At 47.1% G+C, this 20,317-nt stretch overlaps 1 protein-coding gene across 6 annotated transcripts in view; it reads left to right on the top strand.

Annotated features, from left to right (window-relative positions):
* KRCC1 (lysine rich coiled-coil 1) overlaps nucleotides 1-20,086 on the top strand; it is a 315,531-nt gene extending 295,445 nt beyond the window's left edge. For 3 of the 6 annotated variants that reach the window (XM_078678682.1, XM_078678680.1, XM_078678678.1), the window contains 2 exons: nucleotides 8,780-8,876; nucleotides 18,570-20,086. In XM_078678682.1, the coding sequence (XP_078534808.1) occupies nucleotides 8,780-8,876; nucleotides 18,570-19,344 (872 nt within the window). In that variant the 3' untranslated portion in view covers nucleotides 19,345-20,086. Of the gene's footprint in view, nucleotides 1-8,776; nucleotides 8,877-18,569 lie in introns of all 6 variants that reach the window. The other 3 variants (XM_078678677.1, XM_078678681.1, XM_078678679.1) reach the window with 2 other exon arrangements.
* The last annotated feature ends 231 nt before the right edge of the window (nucleotides 20,087-20,317 follow it).

Below are 20,317 nucleotides of genomic sequence, written 5' to 3'. Positions count from 1 at the left end.
CAAATCAAATCAAAAATAAGCTTTATTCGATTTTATCAAGAAAATCATAAAAGCGTACAAGTACAATTTATGCACAAGAATTAAAAGACAATTTTTTTTTTAAAAACTCACTTGAGCAAAGTTACAAAATAGTTAAAACATTTCTCTAAAATTTAAAATCTACAAGCAATCATTGGACAAAGGGCCTCGTATTCCACTGGTCAATATTGACGTGTACTACTTAACACATTGAATTTCTAAATTTCATCACTGACTTCAAAAAGCAAGAAACAGCAAAGATAACATCCGCATCTTCTAAGAGCAATAATTTCAAATATGCAGGTTTACATGTTCTTGTCCCCCAGCGCTTAAGTAGGGGTAGAAGGAATAGTTTCCTGGGGCTAGTATACAGATTACAAAAGAACATAATGTGAATATTGCTTTGTGTTGAATGGTCGTCACATGGACATATTAATTTCAGCGAGGTCCAATCATTCTGTTTCGGTAGAGTGACCATGCGGAAGAAAATCCCTAGGCGCAGCCTAGTCAGGAGCATGCGAGGATAGGGTGCTATTTCGATCCCAAGATAAGATTGTAAGCCTTCAGTAGGGGTAATTTGCTGATAACTTAGGATTGTACCTTTAAGTTTCTCTATGTCCCATCTTGCACTTTCCAGATGTGTAATTAGTGATTTTTTAAGGGCCAGCCTAGTCATGCTTTGTAAAGTCTCTGGGTCATCGTAAAATTCAGGGTGTCCAATGTTAGAGAACATCGTTTGTACATGTCGCAGCCATTTGACTTTTGCTGCACCATCCAGAACCATGCAGTCTTTAATGAGGTTTCTATTCAATTTACACTCCTCGTTAGTCCAAATCTTGTGCCAAAGAAAACAGGGTGATATTTTTATGATGTCGCTAAGGTATTTAACACCAGTCTCAATGTGAGTCATAAAAGTCGACGTAGTTTTTGACACGCCCAGTAGGTGACAAATGAAAATGTTCTCACAAGTTTGTAAAGAGGACACATTCTCAAAGCCCCAGAGACCTGCGCCATGTATAGCCGTGGCTATGCACTTTGCCCGGTAGATCTGTATCATTTCTCGAATGGGTTTACCCCCAATTTTGCCTGCAAAGGTTCGTAGAGCACCTATGGCACGACAGAAAGCGAGTTTCCTGGCTGACACTGCATGTTTCCACCTTCCCCACCTATCAAACACAATGCCCAGGTAGCAAAATGTGTCTGTTATGGCAATCTTTTGCTGGTCCAGAAATATTGAGCATGGGGGTCTATTGGTCTTTTGGGAGCAGGACATGGAGAAAGTTTTCGAAATGTTCACCTTCAAGTTTCTTTTACCCATATAAGATGAGAATTCGTTTACTGCTCTCTGCAAGCCTACTTTTGTCCTTGACATGATTGCCGCGTCGTCGGCATATAAAAGAATGGGTACGGGCCTACCATTGACAGCCGGATAATCGCTTGACAGAGTTAATAAACTCTCAGCAATAGAATTTATATAAAATGTAAAAAGCAAGGGCGCAAGTATGCAGCCTTGCCTCACTCCTCTATTTATGGCAAATTTTTGTGAACATTCCCCCTGAGTCCCAAACCTTACTCTAGCCCCTGCGTCTCTGTATAATTCCTTAATGAATGTGAGAATAGTTGAATCCACCCCAATGTCCTCCAACGTCGACCAGAGCAGCGCGTTGTCCACGCAGTCGAATGCGGAGCTGAGGTCGACAAAGGTTACAAATAGGTCCCCTTTTTTAGCCTGCGTGTACTTAGAGACTAATAGGGACAAATTTAGACATTGCTCAAGTGTCCCTAGTCCCTTCCGGAACCCATATTGGAACTCCGAAATGACCTTTTTCTCTTCTTCCCAGTGTTGTATTTTCTTGAGAAGTATCCTTCCTGCGACTTTCATAAGTCCGTCCAATAGCGATATTGGACGGTAACAAGCAGGGTCGTCCCTATTCCCTTTTTTAAATATGGGGACCACAATCGCGTCCGACCAGGTGGTAATGAACCCGCATTTATTTCCCATATTCAATACGTTTGTAAGCAAAGGAACCCAAAAATGCGGCTCTGATTTATAAACATCCACTGGGGTGTAGTCAGGGCCGGGGGCTTTGCCTGAGGCACTTTCCCTAAGGGCATCTTCAACTTCTAAGGTAGTAAATACCAGTTCAATCGGGTAAGGGGATGCTGGGGAGACAGTTAGCTGATTATCCTGTGTTATAGTATCTGCAGGTGAAATCGCCCTACATGGGTTCGGGGCATTCCCCTGGGTATTATTAGAATAAAGGTTACCGTAGTGTTCTGCCCAGAGCTCACCCGTTATAGCTACTTCCACGGAGTTATCTCTATCTCTTAAATTATAGACAGATCTTATAACTTTCCAAAAGGCATTGCTATCCTTGTTCCTAGCGGCTTCCCCCAAAGCTTCCCAGGCCTCCTTCTTCAGTGTCGCCCTCCGCTGTTTGATAGCCAGCTTATATTCTTGTCTCGCCTGACGGATTTGGACCCTATTTTTTGGATCAGCGGACAGAGCTTTCTTTAAATTTTTCAATGTAGATGTACATCTAGAGTCAAACCACCCACGGGTATGCCTCCCATTATCCTTATAGTTCCTAGTAAGTGCATTTTTTATGTGACGCTGTATGTTAGAAAATGCAGCCATAATGCTCTTTGGATCAATATCTTCCTCTAAGCAGGCAAGAATGTCCGTGGAACAAGAGGATAGGAGGTTTTGAAAGAAGGATGTTGGGTTCATTTTCTCCCATTTAATTACATACCCGTTAGTCTTAGTTAGGGTAACCTCATATGGGTATGAAACCCTGCTAGGTTCATTTGCTTTGTCCCCCAGCAGTTTTACCCCGAAGGTGATGGGGTAATGATCGCTCATAGGGTCATCCCCAATTTCCCAGTAGGTTATAAAATCAGGATGAGTTGGTGATATCAACGCAAAATCAATTGTGGTTTTACAACCTCTTCCATTATACGTTGGGGCAAAGGGAACCGGGGGGGAGCTTGCCTGGTTGATAAAAGTGAGGTCAAAGGTAAATATAACGTTGTTAAGGAGAGACCCCATGTTGGTGTGGGAGAAATGCAAGGGACCATCCTCCCCGAGATCTGACAGGCCGCACAAACCTAGCTCACAAGACGGGCAGATGGTACAATTGAAGTCACCCACCCACAACATTATATGATCCCCTGTACCTTGTTCTCTCAGTTTGTGGATATGATGCATCATAATGTTCATATTTGATTCCACTTCACTAATTGGCAAGTTATTATAGAAGTTCACAAGAACCACCCTTTGTGAAGTGCCCCATTTAAATAATATAATTTGGAAATACTGACTGGAGTGGAAATTACAAACTTTTACATCCCCTACATTCGAGATGTATGTGCACAAGCCCACTTTGTTACGACCCTGGGCTGATGGCACAGCAGGAGAGTGAAAGGTTCAATAGCCCAACATGTGGGCTTCCTCTGTAAGCCAAGCATCTTGAAGACACAGGATGCCATACTTCTGCACAATCTCCAGCCAAGGTTTATGGGTGATCTTACTACCAAGGCCTGCTACGTTCCAGGAAAGAAGAGAGTGCATTGGGTTTCTATATCCCTGGGGATGAGGCCCTCCATTCCCCTTTGTGCCTTTCAGATCTTGCGAGTGTGCAGGCTCTACCTGTCGTGTAACCTGGGCAGTGAGATCGTGCTGTTCAGGGGGGTTTAAGTCTAGCCCAATGTGACTTGGAACTTGGGATCTAGGCATTGATTTTTCACTCGAGTCAGTCTCCATTGGGGGATTATGGGCATTGGTAAGGATTGGAGCAACACTCATTCCCAGTCAATCCACCTGATCCAGACACTCAAACCTATTCCTAGTGGGCGCTCCTTCCCACCAGTTGTTAATGGGTTGCCAACCATCCCCGTGTCCTTTCCATCTGCGATTGTGAACTATTGACCAAGCCCCCGGTGGCTCGACAATCTGTTTTGGAGGATAGAAAAAAGTAAGGGGTCTGATGACAATGGATTGGTCACTATCACCTGAACCCCATGAACTGATATATTGGGCTGTGTGGGGGTCTGCAAATGAAACCACTATGCAGTCGCCAGGGATGGATTTATGTGTAGGACCCACCCATGGCACTCTCCTAACCATTAGAACCCTACTCCTAAGAGCGTTAGGAAGCTGCCTATTGACATTAAGCCAGTGAATCACCTTATTCTTTAGGGACCACTGGGTCTCCATGGAATGTGGGTCAAGTGCTGGTACACCAGCCAGTACAACGACTTAGGGTCCGGCGTCAGGAGGGAGATCGATATAACCCCCACGAAAGTTCTGGCGACCATGGTACTGATTGGCTATACATGCAGTAGGAGGCATGTTAATCTTATTGGGCTTGTGGGCAACCTTAGGGACTGGTTTGGGTAAAGTCACGTTCTCAGGGCCTTTTGTCACTGGTATTGAGAGTTTTGGTATGAAGGGATCTAGAACATTAGGCTTAGACCGGGGTTTGGGTATTGGGGTAGGTTTAGGTAAGGGTGGAGGCAAGACAGGGGGCACCATTGCAGGGGCAGGGGGACTAACGTCAGTCACTGGAGCCGGATGGATACCATCATCACCATCCTGGGGAGTACCTTCAGCAATACGAGGAAAACTTGCTTCCAGTTGCTTTAGGCTAAAAGTGGCCAGGGAGACTAAGGTCTTATCCATCTCTAAAATATTGTTCTCAATACGTGACAGTCTGAGTTCCAAAGGCGACAATAACTGTTTTAATGTGACCCAAACTGTTTAAAGAAAATCTTCGTCATCACTCCCCTTGTCTCTGTCCCTCCCTGGCTCACTTTGCCCTCCCTCTGTAGGTTTCTCGTCATGTGTGGAAAAAGGCCCTAAAGTAGGGTCAGGGACTACGTTAAGATTGCTGTATTCATTTCCCCCCCCTATTAGGTGGCTATCCAAATTTGGCGCTTCTATGATCTCCCCCGTGGTGGGTAGTGTTCGCCTATTATTAAAGAACTGCAACCTTGCGATTTTGGCTTTCTTGCGAGCGTAGGCAGACCTCGCGTTGCTTTTCTTTTTTAGAGTTGGCCCATCTTTATTTTTATTTTTCGCTGCGGGGGGAGGAGGGTCGGATTTGTCAGGCAAAATAATGGCAGTCCCAGGCCCAATGGGCACGATTCCCTCGGGAGTTTTAAGGGGCACAGCAGTTGGAATGGGTATAGGCTCTGGTGGAAGAGAAAGGGGAACATGGTGAACATCAGCATGAATTAACAGTGAGGGTGGGCAAGAAGCATGTTGTGGTGATACAGCAGACGCAATTTTCCCAGAGAAGATTTTTTGGAATGGGCAAAGGTCTGTGAAAGCCTACGTGCAGCGTCAAGCTCTAATGACACCCTCTTCTGCATTTTAGTGATTTCAACGTCAATTGCCGAGTTAGTCTTCACAATAAAATCATCCAATGTCCCGCTGGGCTTACTCAGCCCCATGGCAGTTTTACTGCGACTACCCCGTGTGCTCATAAAATAAGTATGAATCACAGTACCAACAATGTGCTTAATGATTGCAGTAGGCAAGCCAGCAAACACGAACCAAGGGGGGTGGGCCAGGCCAGTCCTCTTTGTCCTCGAACGGCCTCAAACGGCCCGCTCTTAGCCCGGTCTTCGCCCGCTTCTTCGTCCGCGCGCGTCCCGCGTTCGCGTTCGGGGCGGAGTTAAGATGGAGGAGGAGAGGAGGGGGCGGGAAGAGGAACCAGGTGCGCGCGGTGGACGGCGCAAGCACTTCTGGTCCTCGCAGTCCCGCTCCCTAGGCAGGTGACGATTAAGGCTCTCCCCCAGGAACAAAACAACGATGGTGACCGAGCTGGTGTACTCCCAGGTCAAAGGAAAGGCTCCACAAAGTGCTCGGCTGAGCAAAGTGCCCCAGATACGGCCAAAGACAAAGTCCACACTGTGTTTCAATTCACGAGCGGCGCCCGCGCCAGCGGGGGCCGCGAGGAGTCTTTAAGCCCACAGAAAGGTCGGAGGGAGGAGGGGGCGGGAAGAGGAACCAGGTGCGCGCGGTGGACGGCGCAAGCACTTCTGGTCCTCGCAGTCCCGCTCCCTAGGCAGGTGACGATTAAGGCTCTCCCCCAGGAACAAAACAACGATGGTGACCGAGCTGGTGTACTCCCAGGTCACAGGAAAGGCTCCACAAAGTGCTCCGCTGAGCAAAGTGCCCCAGATACGGCCAAAGACAAAGTCCACACTGTATTTCAATTCACGAGCGGCACCCCCTCCAGCGGGGGCCGCGAGGAGTCTTTAAGCCCACAGAAAGGTCGGAGGGAGGAGGGGGCGGGAAGAGGAACCAGGTGCGCGCGGTGGACGGCGCAAGCACTTCTGGTCCTCGCAGTCCCGCTCCCTAGGCAGGTGACGATTAAGGCTCTCCCCCAGGAACAAACCAATGATGGTGACCGAGCTGGTGTACTCCCAGGTCACAGGAAAGGCTCCACAAAGTGCTCCGCTGAGCAAAGTGCCCCAGATACGGCCAAAGACAAAGTCCACACTGTGTTTCAATTCACGAGCGGCTCCCGCGCCAGCGGGGGCCGCGAGGAGTCTTTAAGCCCACAGAAAGGTCGGAGGGAGGAGGGGCGGGAAGAGGAAACAGGTGCGCGCGGTGGACGGCGCAAGCACTTCTGGTCCTCGCAGTCCCGCTCCCTAGGCAGGTGACGATTAAGGCTCTCCCCCAGGAACAAAACAACGATGGTGACCGAGCTGGTGTACTCCCAGGTCACAGGAAAGGCTCCACAAAGTGCTCCGCTGAGCAAAGTGCCCCAGATACGGCCAAAGACAAAGTCCACACTGTGTTTCAATTCACCAGCGGCACCCGCGCCAGCGGGGGCCGCGAGGAGTCTTTAAGCCCACAGAAAGGTCGGAGGGAGGAGGGGGCGGGAAGAGGAACCAGGTGCGCGCGGTGGACGGCGCAAGCACTTCTGGTCCTCGCAGTCCCGCTCCCTAGGCAGGTGACGATTAAGGCTCTCCCCCAGGAACAAAACAACGATGGTGACCGAGCTGGTGTACTCCCAGGTCACAGGAAAGGCTCCACAAAGTGCTCCGCTGAGCAAAGTGCCCCAGATACGGCCAAAGACAAAGTCCACACTGTGTTTCAATTCTCGAGCGGCGCCCGCGCCAGCAGGGGCCGCGAGGAGTCTTTAAGCCCACAGAAAGGGAGGAGGAGGCGGGAAGAGGAACCAGGTGCGCGCGGTGGACGGCGCAAGCACGTCTGGTCCTCGCAGTCCCGCTCCCTAGGCAGGTGACGATTAAAGCTCTCCCCCAGGAACAAAACAACGATGGTGACAGAGCTGGTGTACTCCCAGGTCACAGGAAAGGCTCCACAAAGTGCTCCGCTGAGCAAAGTGCCCCAGATACGGCCAAAGACAAAGTCCACACTGTGTTTCAATTCACGAGCGGCACCCGCGCCAGCGGGGGCCGCGAGGAGTCTTTAAGCCCACAGAAATGTCGGAGGGAGGAGGGGGCGGGAAGAGGAACCAGGTGCGCGCGGTGGACGGCGCAAGCACTTCTGGTCCTCGCAGTCCCGCTCCCTAGGCAGGTGACAATTAAGGCTCTCCCCCAGGAACAAAACAACGATGGTGACCGAGCTGGTGTACTCCCAGGTCACAGGAAAGGCTCCACAAAGTGCTCCGCTGAGCAAAGTGCCCCAGATACGGCCAAAGACAAAGTCCACACTGTGTTTCAATTCACGAGTGGAACCCGCGCCAGCGGGGGCCGCGAGGAGTCTTTAAGCCCACAGAAAGGTCGGAGGGAGGAGGGGGCGGGAAGAGGAACCAGGTGCGCGCGGTGGACGGCGCAAGCACTTCTGGTCCTCGCAGTCCCGCTCCCTAGGCAGGTGACGATTAAGGCTCTCCCCCAGGAACAAAACAACGATGGTGACCGAGCTGGTGTACTCCCAGGTCACAGGAAAGGCTCCACAAAGTGCTCCGCTGAGCAAAGTGCCCCAGATACGGCCAAAGACAAAGTCCACACTGTGTTTCAATTCACGAGCGGCACCCGCGCCAGCGGGGGCCGCGAGGAGTCTTTAAGCCCACAGAAAATATAGCAACTCTGAGTACAGGAGGGATAAGCACATGACGGAGAGAGCAGCATAGGATTTAGGGTTTTTGAGGGGCAATCACATGAGGGAGAGATCAACCGCTGTTCTGGTGAGCAGCATTAGTAGCGCTTGGTTCTCATCAAGGTCTCCAGGTATGTAATGTAAGAGAGATTTTTAGAGTGCTGCTTGTCACCCTTGAGGGTACCAAGGTGCTGAGTAGGTCTGATTAGGTGTGTGGTGAGGCAGGGCTTGAAGGCAGATACTCTCACAAGAAGACTAATCGAAAAGCCAGGTTTTCAGCTTCTTGTGGAATTCAAGAAGCAAGGAGGAGGCCCGGGTTTGTTGGGGGAGACCGGTCAAGGATTTGGCAGAAGGACCACCCATTAGGTAGTGCTCCTGTAATTGGTTCCTAATGTCCTCCCCCTGATATTGTCCTTGTAATTGGTTGCTAATGTTCTCCCCCTGATATTGTCCTTGTAATTGGTTGCTAATGTTCTCCCCCTGTTATTGTCCCTGTATATCTGGTGGCTCTCAGAAGTTATTTTGTGAGATAGCCCAGTCTAAAAATAAATCTTAAGAATTCATTACAATTTGTGGTCTTAAAAAGTACATCTGTATTGTTCCCTTGTATTGTACATCGTTTCAGTAGAATGGCCATGGCTAGCCGTGCTGCTCCCTGATTAACCCACAAATCTCTTCTTTCAGCAGCTGGTCCCGGCAGCTTCATGTGTCCCATGTGCTCCATCACCTTTACTTCCATTGAAATGTACCAGTCCCATATGCAAGGAAACAAGCATCAAACCAAGTAAGTGTGGGTAGACCATTTAATTATTTCTCTCGAAGCTGACATTGGTGTTTCAAGGACAGTCGCGAGGTCATTCTGACGATTCATGGATGACTCCTTTTGCGCCAGCCTGTTCAACATAGGACATAGGAGAAAGCAATAGGAATAGAGTATTAACATGAGTACTTTTTCAAGAAGATTTCACCCGATTATTGAGAATTATTTGTATTGGTAAAAAAGAAGGTAGGTGAGGGTGAGAGAGTTACTAAATGAGAGGAAAGACCTGGACAAGCATGGAAAAGAACTGTGTAGGCAGTGTTTGGGGATCAGCTACCCAAGCACCGTGAGGTGAGCACGTGAGGGAAAAGCACTATGGGGCATATGTATTGAGAAACGGTTTTGCGAGTCCTTAATAGCGATTTTTAGCAAATGGTATATCCCAAGTGGTTGTAGCAAATGGTATATCCCAAAAGGCCTTTTCCTGTTCGCAAACGGGCCGAGAATCGGCCTGTTTGCAAACAGGAAAAGGGCTTGATACATATGCCCCTATGTAGCAAGTTGGCAAGAGGAGCTCTGCACCAATGACTCTGCGTAAAGCGCTGCAGGTGGTGAGTGGGTGATAGCACTATGCACTGAGTCAGTGAGGAGCACTGCTGAGGCCTTCAATAGGGAGGTTTATTCTGGGACAGTGAGTGCGGTGAGCAAGGGAGGAGGAGTGTGCAGACTGAGTAGCAATGTACAGTGGGTTGGACAGAAGTAGTGTACAGTCAGTGAGTGAAGTCCTGTGAAGTCAGTGGGGCAAAGGATGGAGTAGCTTTGCTCTGAGTAGCAGCACTGCGTGGAGGTGAAGCGTTGAGCAATAATTGGGACGAATCCTGTGCAGATTGCTACCTGGGGACATCCAGTGGGGAAGTGAGAAGCCCTGGGCAGACTGTGATGTCAGAAGAGTCGGTAGGATACACCAAGTACCAGTGACACTATTTACTCAGACATACAGCGGACGTGGGACACCACTCCTTTCTGGATCTTTACAATTACAATCATTTCCCCTATGCAAAAGTTCAAAATAACTCTGGCTTAGGCTTTTTAATGTTTTTACTAATTACTTTATGAAATGGCAGCTCGACAAGACATAGCAGCCACAACCATGGTGGTGGTTGTACAGTCTCGCGTGGAATACCAGTGGCATATCATTTACCATAGCCAGTTACAAACAGGAAACTGAACTCTTGAATGGTAACCAGGTGCAGGACTAGCAGGGAATGGAAACTGAGCATGTGCACTGCCACCCACAAATATATCTGGGAGAATACAGCAATTGTGACAGTACAGGACAACAGTGAGCATAGTGACAAAAGAGGGATACCTGTAACATAACTTCTTACTGGTATTTCAATGTTCAGGGATATTGGACCTCGGGGGGGGGGCTTATTTCCCCGGCTCTTTGAAAAATAGGGTGGGAAGAGGCCTGCGTGTCTGTGCTGTCATTACAGGCAGCAAGCGCTTTAGCCAGTCTGGTCTGTGTCTTGGACACCCTTCTCTCAGCAAGGAGCAGTGTTAGAGCAACTGGCTTCTTCACTGCCTTAGGACATCAGCAACACACCCCATAAAGGCTAGCAGTGGAGATGAGGGTAGACCAAAGTCAACATTCAGACATGTTGGCAAGTGGTCTCCAGTAGGTTTGCACACCAGAGCAGAACTAGGGTAAGTGAATAAAGCTGGCTGCAGTTAATTAGCTGCTTTTGGAAATGTGGGGCTATTGGACAAATCAAATTGTGCAGGAGAACGGGAGTGTAATGTATGCAATGTAGACAGAGGCACCTGCGTATGCTGCTATTCAGAGAAACCGCAGCGGTTGAACTGGAATTATCTATATCAGCCTTCCAGCGTCTTCTAGCAAGGACCGCACCACGGTCCATCGGAGCCAAGAATAGAGTATATGGCCGAGAGACCCAGAACCGCATTTATTGAGAATGTATCAATTCGCTCGTGGGGGGAAACTCCACTGATTGGACAAGGAAAGTTGTACTCACCTCTGCAGCATCTCACACAAACTGCAACATCTATAAATATGTATAACGGGGTGGTGGTTCTTCCCTTTCTTCTAATTTGAGAGGAAAATAGATTATCCCCTATTGTAGAGACCTGAATCAAACCTTTTGTTCCAGCCCTTATAAATGCTTCCTTATACCTAGCAGACTTCAGTGTGGAGCATTATGTTATCTAAAAGTGATATATCTGGGGTACAGTGGCAGACACACTCCGACCGCCCTGCCAATCCAAGCCATGGGTCAAATGTTGAGCTAAAACAGTATCCGTGAATGCATGAATTTTCTTCACAGTCTTGGTATGAAAGCCTGTAGTGCCCCAAACATCCAAATGTCCCAGTCCACTACTAAGTTTTGGAGGGGGTTGGAGAGGGGTGTTTGAAACCAGTCCATAGGGCAGCAATAGCAGCTTCCATCTAATTCATGCCTGGTATCATCTCTATCAGGAGAGATGGGAAGGTCGCAAACATCTGTAATAGAGGGATAGACATAGTAATAAATGAATAAAGCAGTTCAGAAAAACAATCGTTTATAGGTCTCACCTACAAGACCGCACATGCACAGTCTTTTGCAAAACGTATTGTTGGTTTACAGTGTTCTTCGAGCCCACCTCTTGCTTTCAATTGGTTGGCTTTATTATCACCCCCATTTTCTTCCTTATTATTCGTCAGCTGGAGTGGACTTTCCTTCCTCTTCTTATGTTTGTCCATCTTCTGAAGTATGGAAGCATTACTTGTGCCCTCCTCTGCTCGCTTACCAAGCATTATTTTTCCTTTGTGTTTAAGGACTCTACAACATTTTTCCAGATCTCTCCCTCGTGTACTACAACTCTACACCTTCTGTCGCGCTCCATGTTCTCTCTCTCGCCCATGTGCTTCTCCCCACCAGTTTCATGTTGATCTCCATTGCCCGTTTGCTTTTTTTCCGACCTGTACTCTCCTTGTTGCTTATGCCCAGTCAGTGGTGTTGCTTTCTGTATTGCTTTCGCATCTATTGTCACTTGTTAAAATTGTCACTTGTTAAAATGTACTCGTTTTATAATTGGCTTTAGCACTTACCCTCCTCGCTCCTCACTGTGCTCGGGCAGCCGATTTAGCGCTGTCACGAACCCCTCAAGCCAAACACTCCCTGCCGCCATCCCGGCACGCCCGGAGGCCACGCCCCTTTTTCGGAGGCCACGCACCCCGCCGATCCCTACATAACAGTCGCTGATTACTTGCGCCACTGTGAAGTATTGTGCTCCTGAGGCGGAAGCCGGGAGCATAGAGCTTTTTTAACCTATTCTTTTAACCCTGTTGTATCTTGAATTGTCACTTGTTAAAATGTACTCGTTTTATAATTGGCTTTAGCACTTACCCTCCTCGCTCCTCACTGTCCTCGGGCAGCCGATTTAGCGCTGTCACGAACCCCTCAAGCCAAACACTCCCTGCCGCCATCCCAGCACGTCCGGAGGCCACGCCCCTTTTTGGAGGCCACGCCCCCCCCCCCCCCCCCCCCCCCCCCCTGGCCACCGCCCTACCCACATATCCATAAATCATGTGCATTTTTCGGACGCGCAGCGGGCGCGACGTTTGTGCGCCAAAGGTAAGCCCGTCTGCGCCCATCCGCGTCCGACCGGGGCCAGGGGCCCTCCATTATGCCCACATAATACAATACTCCTCCGTGCAGTTGGTTAAACTCCAAGGCCCGTGGCCTCTGGACGATACTGTGATCGCACGAATCAACAGGCTGGGACTGACTGCCCCGCACTCTTCCCCCCACCCCTTCCCCTCATCTTTTCCCCCCACCATCTGTTCCTGTCCCGACCTGCCGGCTCGCCCTCCCCTCACCGCATTATCCGCCTATTACCTTAACACCAGGTCAGCAGTTAAGCACTGCCTTGAACTCTTCACCTTATTGGACCTGCATAAACCTGATCTCTTATTCCTCACTGAGACTTGGTTTTGCGACAACTCCCTTCCCTCACTATCGCCCGTAGAGAAATCTCCTTCCAACCTCTAGTTTTTTCTTCCATCGGCTCTTCAGACTTCTTAGTTGCTCGCTCACTTTCCTTTAGTACCCCGCTCACCTGTCTTCTTATGTACCGCCCCCCCTCACCTTCTCAACTCTTTCTTCCTAGCTTCCAAGACCTGGTGGCCACCCTAGCAGTAAATAACTCCTCCATCTTGGTGCTAGGTGACTTTAACTTTTGGCCCTCAGACCCGGCCGAATGTTCTACTTCGAAAGAGTTCTCAGAGACCCTCCGCTCCCTCAACTTCGTCCCCCTCGTTCACTCCCCTACCCATATCCAGGGCCACATCCTTGATCAGATCTGGTCCCTTAATTGTCCAGTAACTTCTCTGTCTATTTCCCCTTGCACTTGGTCCGACCACTTCCTGATCTCATTTTCCCTACTCCTCTGCACAGCCCTCAAGTCTCCTCTTCCCAAAAACATCTGGGCGCGCTCCTGGAACCATGTGGATGTGGCATCGCTGTCCGCCACACTCTCCGCATCCAGCCTGGATCTCTACGGGCTGTCGTCTTCTGCGCAAGCCGACTCCATCAATTCATGGCTTCGATCAGGCTGCGACTCAGTCGCTCCCTTAAGGCGGGTGTCATCCAGTCACACCAACGACGCAAACCGTTGGTTTAACGAGGAACTGAAGGCTCAAAAACGTAATGTCCGCCGCGCGGAACGGACCTGGAGGCGAGACTATTGCCCGAACCTTAAAAATCAGTACATTACCCTCCTGGCCTTGTACAAAAAATCTATCTTGGCGACCAAGAATGCTTATTTCTCCTCTAAAATTCTAACTGCCGAAAATCAGCCCAGAGAAATCTTCTCCATTGTGCACGATCTCGCCTACTCAGATCGGCCTACCCTTAAACCCTCTCCATCCCAGCACTTATGCGACTCCCTCAATTCCTTTTTTCTAGACAAAATTTCCAATATTAAAGCAAACATCCCCCCCTTATCGACCCCCAGAGCCTCGACTTCATTCCACCCCTCACTGAAGAATCCTTCCTCGCCCTTCTGCCCATGGTTAAATCAGGTTCCCCTCTAGACCCTTGTCCTGCACACATCCTGAAACAGATCTACTCAGCCTGTGTGCTGCCCCCTCTCACTTTCCTCAATAGCTCACTGTCACAGGGCTTCGTCATTCCACCCCTCAAATCGGCCATCATCTTGCCCATTCTTAAAAAACCTGGCGCTGACCCCTCAGTTCTTGTCAACTATCGTCCCATCTCACTTTTTCCCTTTTTGGCGAAGGTACTGGAGCGCCATGTGACCAGAACGCTCAGCACTTATGTAGAGGAGAATAGGGTACTAGCTCCCCGTCAGGCTGGGTTCTGTCCCGCACACTCCACGGAGTCAGTAATCTTATCGGTCCTCAACAACCTCAGAGAGGGTATGGACACCAACCATCCCCAGGCCCTGGTCCTCCTTGATCTCTCCGCCGCCTTTGGCAAGGTTGACCACGCCATCTTACTTTCCCGTGTCAAGGCGGCGGGGATTGGAGGCTCTGGCTGTCCTCCTTCCTGAGAGACCGCACCCAGGCTGTGCGCTTGGGTGACTTTTCGGCGGACTTCCGCGCAGTTCAACGCGGGGTCCCCCAGGGCTCTTCCCTTTCCCCTCTTTTATTTAATTTGTATATTGCCCCCCTCATCTTTGCTCTTCAACAGTTGGAGGTCTCTGTCTACAATTATGCGGATGACCTCCAGCTTATTTTTTCTTTATCCTCATCCCCTGAGTCCATGTCCAATTTTCAGTCCGTTATGATTTTCATCCGGGACTGGATGAACTACAACCACCTGAAGTTAAACCCCGATAAAACGGAGCTGGTACTGACAGGTGGTTGCTCCAGTCCCTGGTCTCTTTTATTTTGGCCCCCTTCCTTAGGTCCACCTCCCCCCCATCCTCCTCTGTTAAAACTCTCGGGTTCAAACTGAATGACCAACTCACCCTTCACTCCCAAGTCAGTTCTGCCGTGTCCTCTTCCTTTCTCTCACTCCGCACTATTCGCAAAGTCTCTCGGTTTTTTCTTTTCCTGCCCTCAAGCTCATTGTCCTGGCGATGGTTATCTCTCCCCTGGACTATGGCAATGCCCTCTATTGCAGCATGCCCGCCTATAGCATACGTCGACTTCAGCTGGTCCAAAACCAGGCGGCTCGCCTGGTTTTCAACCTGGCCAAATCACATCACGTCACTCCCCTCCTCAAGTCCCTACACTGGCTCCCCATCCGAGAAAGAGCCCAGTTCAAGCTGGGCTGCATCACCTTTCAAACCCGGTCCGGCACAGCCCCTGCTTTTATCTCTTCAGAAATTAAGCCCTACGTCCCTGCCAGGGAGCTACGCTCATCTGCCCAACAACTGCTCATAGTCCCTCGTTTCAAACGCAAAAAGTGGGGAGGCACAAAATTTTATACACTTGCCCCTGCGTTTTGGAACTCTCTTCCGGCCCACCTCAGATCTTGCGCCCACTACACACTCTTCCGTAAGGCTCTAAAAACTTTTCTCTTCACGCAAGCCTTCTCTTCATAACTGCTTCTCTCTATTTTTCCCTGTCCTTCCTGCCCTTCTGGGTCCAGTACTTTATAGCGCCATGAAACCGTCAGGTGTACGCGCGCTCTAGAAATACTTTTAAACTCAAACTCAATCTATCTCTCGTGTTGCTTACCCCTCCCCCACGCCCTCCATGTTTCTTCTGCCACACCCCATGCTGCTTCTATCCCACCTGATTTTAAAAAAATCTTTCATGCATGTTTTCTCTTTTTAGTTATCGATCTAACTCTGATCAGTAATTAAAAAGGGGGAGGGAGACGCGTCAATAGCGTTTGTTGTATTCTTTAGCCATCCTGCTCAACATCAGAGATGCTTTCAGCTTAGCTAAAACCCATTGGTAAAGCTGATAGACCCCAAAGACGAGAGCTATTTTGACTAAAGTTACTCTACCCACCACTGATAAGGGGTTGGGTGAGGGGTTCCAGTCCAACACCCCACCATACTAGACAAATTGTCAAGTACTGGGGCATTTTTATTGTTGTACCAGCACCTCGTTCCCATGGACTTTAATTTCAGAGTAACGTATGGAATCAGTGCACCAATGCAGTGGATATTCCAGCTCCACCAGAGTTCTGGCTGGAGTGATCAGCAAAAAACTCTTTTTTTCCTCCCAGTTAATCTATTTCCCTGAAAATTGTCCATATAGTCATATCCCTGATAACGGGGGTGGACAGGGATTGTCAGTTTCTGGATATTTGACAAAGGCATGGCCATCTTTCCATCTGGAGATGATGATTGGCTGGATGGTATCCATTACGACACATTGTAGCTACTAGCTCTTTGTAAGGTAAGCTGATAAGTTTGTGCGTATAGTTTTTCAAACCAACTCTCCTACGCGTGGTCACCATAAAAGGCCATTCAAAGCAATCAAATCCCTTTTCTGCATTGCAAAGAATCGATATGTCTGCAAAGGCAAGGTGTATCCGGTGCATTATCATTAGCACAGATATAGTGCGAAGGTTGTGGGAAGTGGCACTTGTGTGAATGAATCACACCTGGCAGAGCAATAAAAGGGCCTAGATCATAGGATTTAATATGCTAGCGACAATATGGGCCAGGATTTTACTGTCCATATTTATCAAAGATAAATTCCTGTAGGACTGACAACGAGGGTCTTTGTTACCTGACTTAAGTAGGGTCATGAGTATGGCCTCCGGGCAGTAGGCATGGCATGTCCTCCTCCTCTAAACACCGTGGAAAACTCAGTTGTAAGACCATCAGCAACCGGTGCCTTCCATCTAGTTGTGCTTCTCATGGCATGTTTTATATCCACCAAATATAGTAGAGACCGCATCGGTCTATGCGCCACATGTAACCAGACCATGGTAGTGTCATCCAGGTACCGTTCAGAGGGAGATACTGAGGCTGTCACCGTAGGAGAATAATTAAAAAAATCCTACTAAGATGTGGTTACTATCAGCTACTGTTCATTCAGTAGGGTCACCATCAGTCAAAACTATATTCTGGGTCTAACACCTTTTAATCAATCCATTAAGGCGGGTTCTAGAATAATTGCCCAGAATAAGCGATTTCTTCTGTCTCAGCAGTGTTTCAGTAGGAGAGCAATTTAGATATCAGAGTACGATTTAGCTTATGACCATCACACATGTTTTCAGCGTATAAGATGGCCCTGTGAGGCAGGTATTCGTTAACTCTTTTTACTGCAAGTGGCCCTATATACCTGCACGGAGAAAGTGGACTGGGCCGGGGACAGGAACCTTGGATTCCGCTCCCTCAACCCCAGAAAGAGTAGGGGTCATACTACAAGGGTTCTGAGATTCCGCACTGGTCTGAGAGAGTGTCTACAGAGCACCTACCTACAAGGCACTGCTGAAGTACTCTTTGGAACACACTCATGATTCTTGACTGTGCCTGTACAACGACTGCCCCATGTAGAAATATTTGTCTGCAGCAAATGCATCTTTAATACAGTATTAAATGTGAAGAGCACAAACGTCTGGGACTGACTGAACTATCAATTTGTGTGTAATTAAGTGTGTACCCTATCTGAATTTCTACATTATCCCTTAGAAGAGTACGCCTTGACAGCTCCAAGTCTAAAAAGACTAACACTGGCTACATTTCTACTGGGGACTCCATTTGAACCCCTGCAAATGTTTCCCTTAAAAAAGCTATCATTAAAGACATTAATTTTAGTAGCGAATACTTCAGCCAAGGGCATAAGGTGGCAGATGAAGGTTGAGTGTATGTACCCAAAATTCAAAAAAAAAAGTAGTCTTCTATAGTCACTCAGAAACTTCTTTTGTGAATAAGTTTGACAAATATAACCTTTTTCTGTGAGAGTTACTTTATTCTCCTTAATTTATCTCTTGAATTATATCACATTTTGATATGCAATTTTGGTTGTTGACATTTCCAAATCAGACAACACATGTTTCACCCCCTGTGAGGCGCAATGGCCTGAGGCTTTCTCAAGGATCACAAAAAACATAGCTTAAATCCTTCAATTAGGCAAGATCCGCAGGCAGGGTATTTCTATGGAATCTATTCTATAGGTGAGGAACCTGCTGCCAGAAGTATCCATCAAAGCGATCTTTCTAGTGGATATTCTATCTACCTGTAGGTTCCTCACCGACCCTCACACTCCTCATTTGATTGATGTGTTCTAAGGAAAGCAAATAAGATCCTAAATAACTTTCGGTACATCACAAGGATATCAGTGTCATTCTGTCCAAAAAAATAAAATGTACGGAAACTGACACCGCAGCGCCAGGGTGGCCACTGTTTTGTTCGGTGATGACATCTGATGCACCTTCTGGCATTGATACAAATCCAATGCCCCCTACAGGCGACGTGAGTGCTTTAAAGTGTCCCAATTCAGTCTGATTGTATGAGATTATTCTATTGGTGAGGAGTCTGCAGGTAGATAGAGTTCCCATCTGAAAGATTGTTACCGCAGGTAAGTAACTTTTTCTTCCATTTATAATTTCTACAAAATGAGTGTTTATGTATTCGTTTTGATGATTATGACTCCATAATATTTTAATTCACAAATGTTTGGTTCATATGGACTACTTCTTCTTGCCACTGCTTTGAGTTGCTCTTATTCCAGTTCAGCTCTTTAATTTATGTTCTTTTTACAATGTTTGTCTTTCCTTGCAGAGAGAATTTGGTTGTTAATATAATAAAAAATTCAAAGAAATCATACGATTCTTTTCAAGATGAACTAGCAGATTACATTAAAGTTCAAAAGGCCAGAGGCCTGGTGCCTAAGACCAGTTTACGAACAACTGAAGAAAACTTTGAAAACTGTGACTATGAAGAGGATGAGGCTGCTCCTCCTGAAGAACTTACTCCTGCTCGGAGATTGCCTTATGAGAGGCCCCGGATTCTCCCACCACTCCGCTCCCGAGGAGTGAGTAACAGGTTACCTTACCGCCCTACATATGAGAGAAACTATTCTCGAGGACAGTACATGAAGAATAGCCAATACCGCAGGAAGTATTTTCCAGAAGAGCAACACACACAATTGACTTCCCTTAAAAGCAACAATGCTGTAGATTCCAGTGAGGAGGTGAGGCACTCCTCCTCTGATGACAGCAGTGGTTCCTATCACAGAGAAAGGAGGCAGAAAAGGAAACGGCGAAAAGAAAAACGGCACAGAGGAAGTGAGGACATAAAACATGTTGTGAAGAAAAGAAAGATGAGTAGCGAAGATGCAGATTCAGGGAAGGACGATTTACATTTTGAACCTCAAAAAGAGGACACAGACACCACAAATGTGAAAACTGTAAAGCACAGGAAGGAGAAAAAATGTAAAGCAGAGACACATGCCGACAAAGAGAGTAAAAAACACAAGCGAGTTAAGAAAAAAAAGGATGAGGATCCAAGAACTGAGGAGGAGAAACTTTGGGATGAATCTATTTTGGGATTCTGAGAAGATATTTCTGGATTTGTAGTACTTACTTTGATAACCCACAAATTAACTGTGTGTATTTGAAACTACATTGTTCGTCCTGAACATATATTTATGTTTTGCTTTTTGTTCTTTCTTCATTGTCTTTCGAAGTCATTGTCTTACATTAAGGCCTATCTTGACGTTGATGATCTGATAAAAGTGGGCTTGAATTCAAAGATGGTTTTAACATTAATTGGTAAAAGTAAAACTCCTCGAATTTACTATTTTCAAACTGTTTTTCCTTTGCACTTCTATGTTTTTGGTAAGTCTATGGCATGCGTTTTTTTTTTGTTTTATTTTTGAGAGAGTAACTTTAACAACATGCTTTTTTGGATCTAGCTTATTAAATATCTGATGGACAGACATGCCACCAATAGAAATGCAACTCGTAAAGCACCGAAAAATAAAAAAATATATCATTTCTAAGTTGTGTGTCTTGTGAAATTAAAATATAATAGTCAGTCTAAAACGTTCTATGACATATATCAGTTGGTTTTCCACTATTGCATATGTTTCTAAAGTTGATGAAATTTGCTTCCCTTCCAAAAGAATATAATTGTACAAAACGTAGACAAGTCATCTTCTTAATAGAAACCGAATAGCTAATATCTGAATGATAATACAACCAAATGTTGTTATGCTGTTCTGTACTATTTTTTTTCTTTTTGTTTGTAATACAGTGCTGCTTTCAATTTATGGAGCAATAAATAGAATACTTACATTGACTGGCAACAATTGCATAAATATTTCAAATACAAGGATAGCAATAAAAATTATTGTGATACTGGTGGCTTAAAGCAAAAAGTTAAAAGAAGGTACATAGATATAAAAGTCAATAAAGTCCTAATAGACCGGATTGCTCAAACAGGTCAAGGTGTGTTCGCCATATTTTAGCAAACATCTGGTCTTTATCTTTTAACCTGTTGGTCATTGTCTCTAATAAAGCATGTGT

This window comes from Lissotriton helveticus, chromosome 2_2 (genome assembly GCF_964261635.1).
Source record: "Lissotriton helveticus chromosome 2_2, aLisHel1.1, whole genome shotgun sequence".
Lineage (NCBI taxonomy): Eukaryota > Metazoa > Chordata > Amphibia > Caudata > Salamandridae > Lissotriton > Lissotriton helveticus.
The sequence above is the reverse complement of the archived record's forward strand: the minus strand, read 5'-3'. Positions and strand labels throughout refer to the sequence as shown.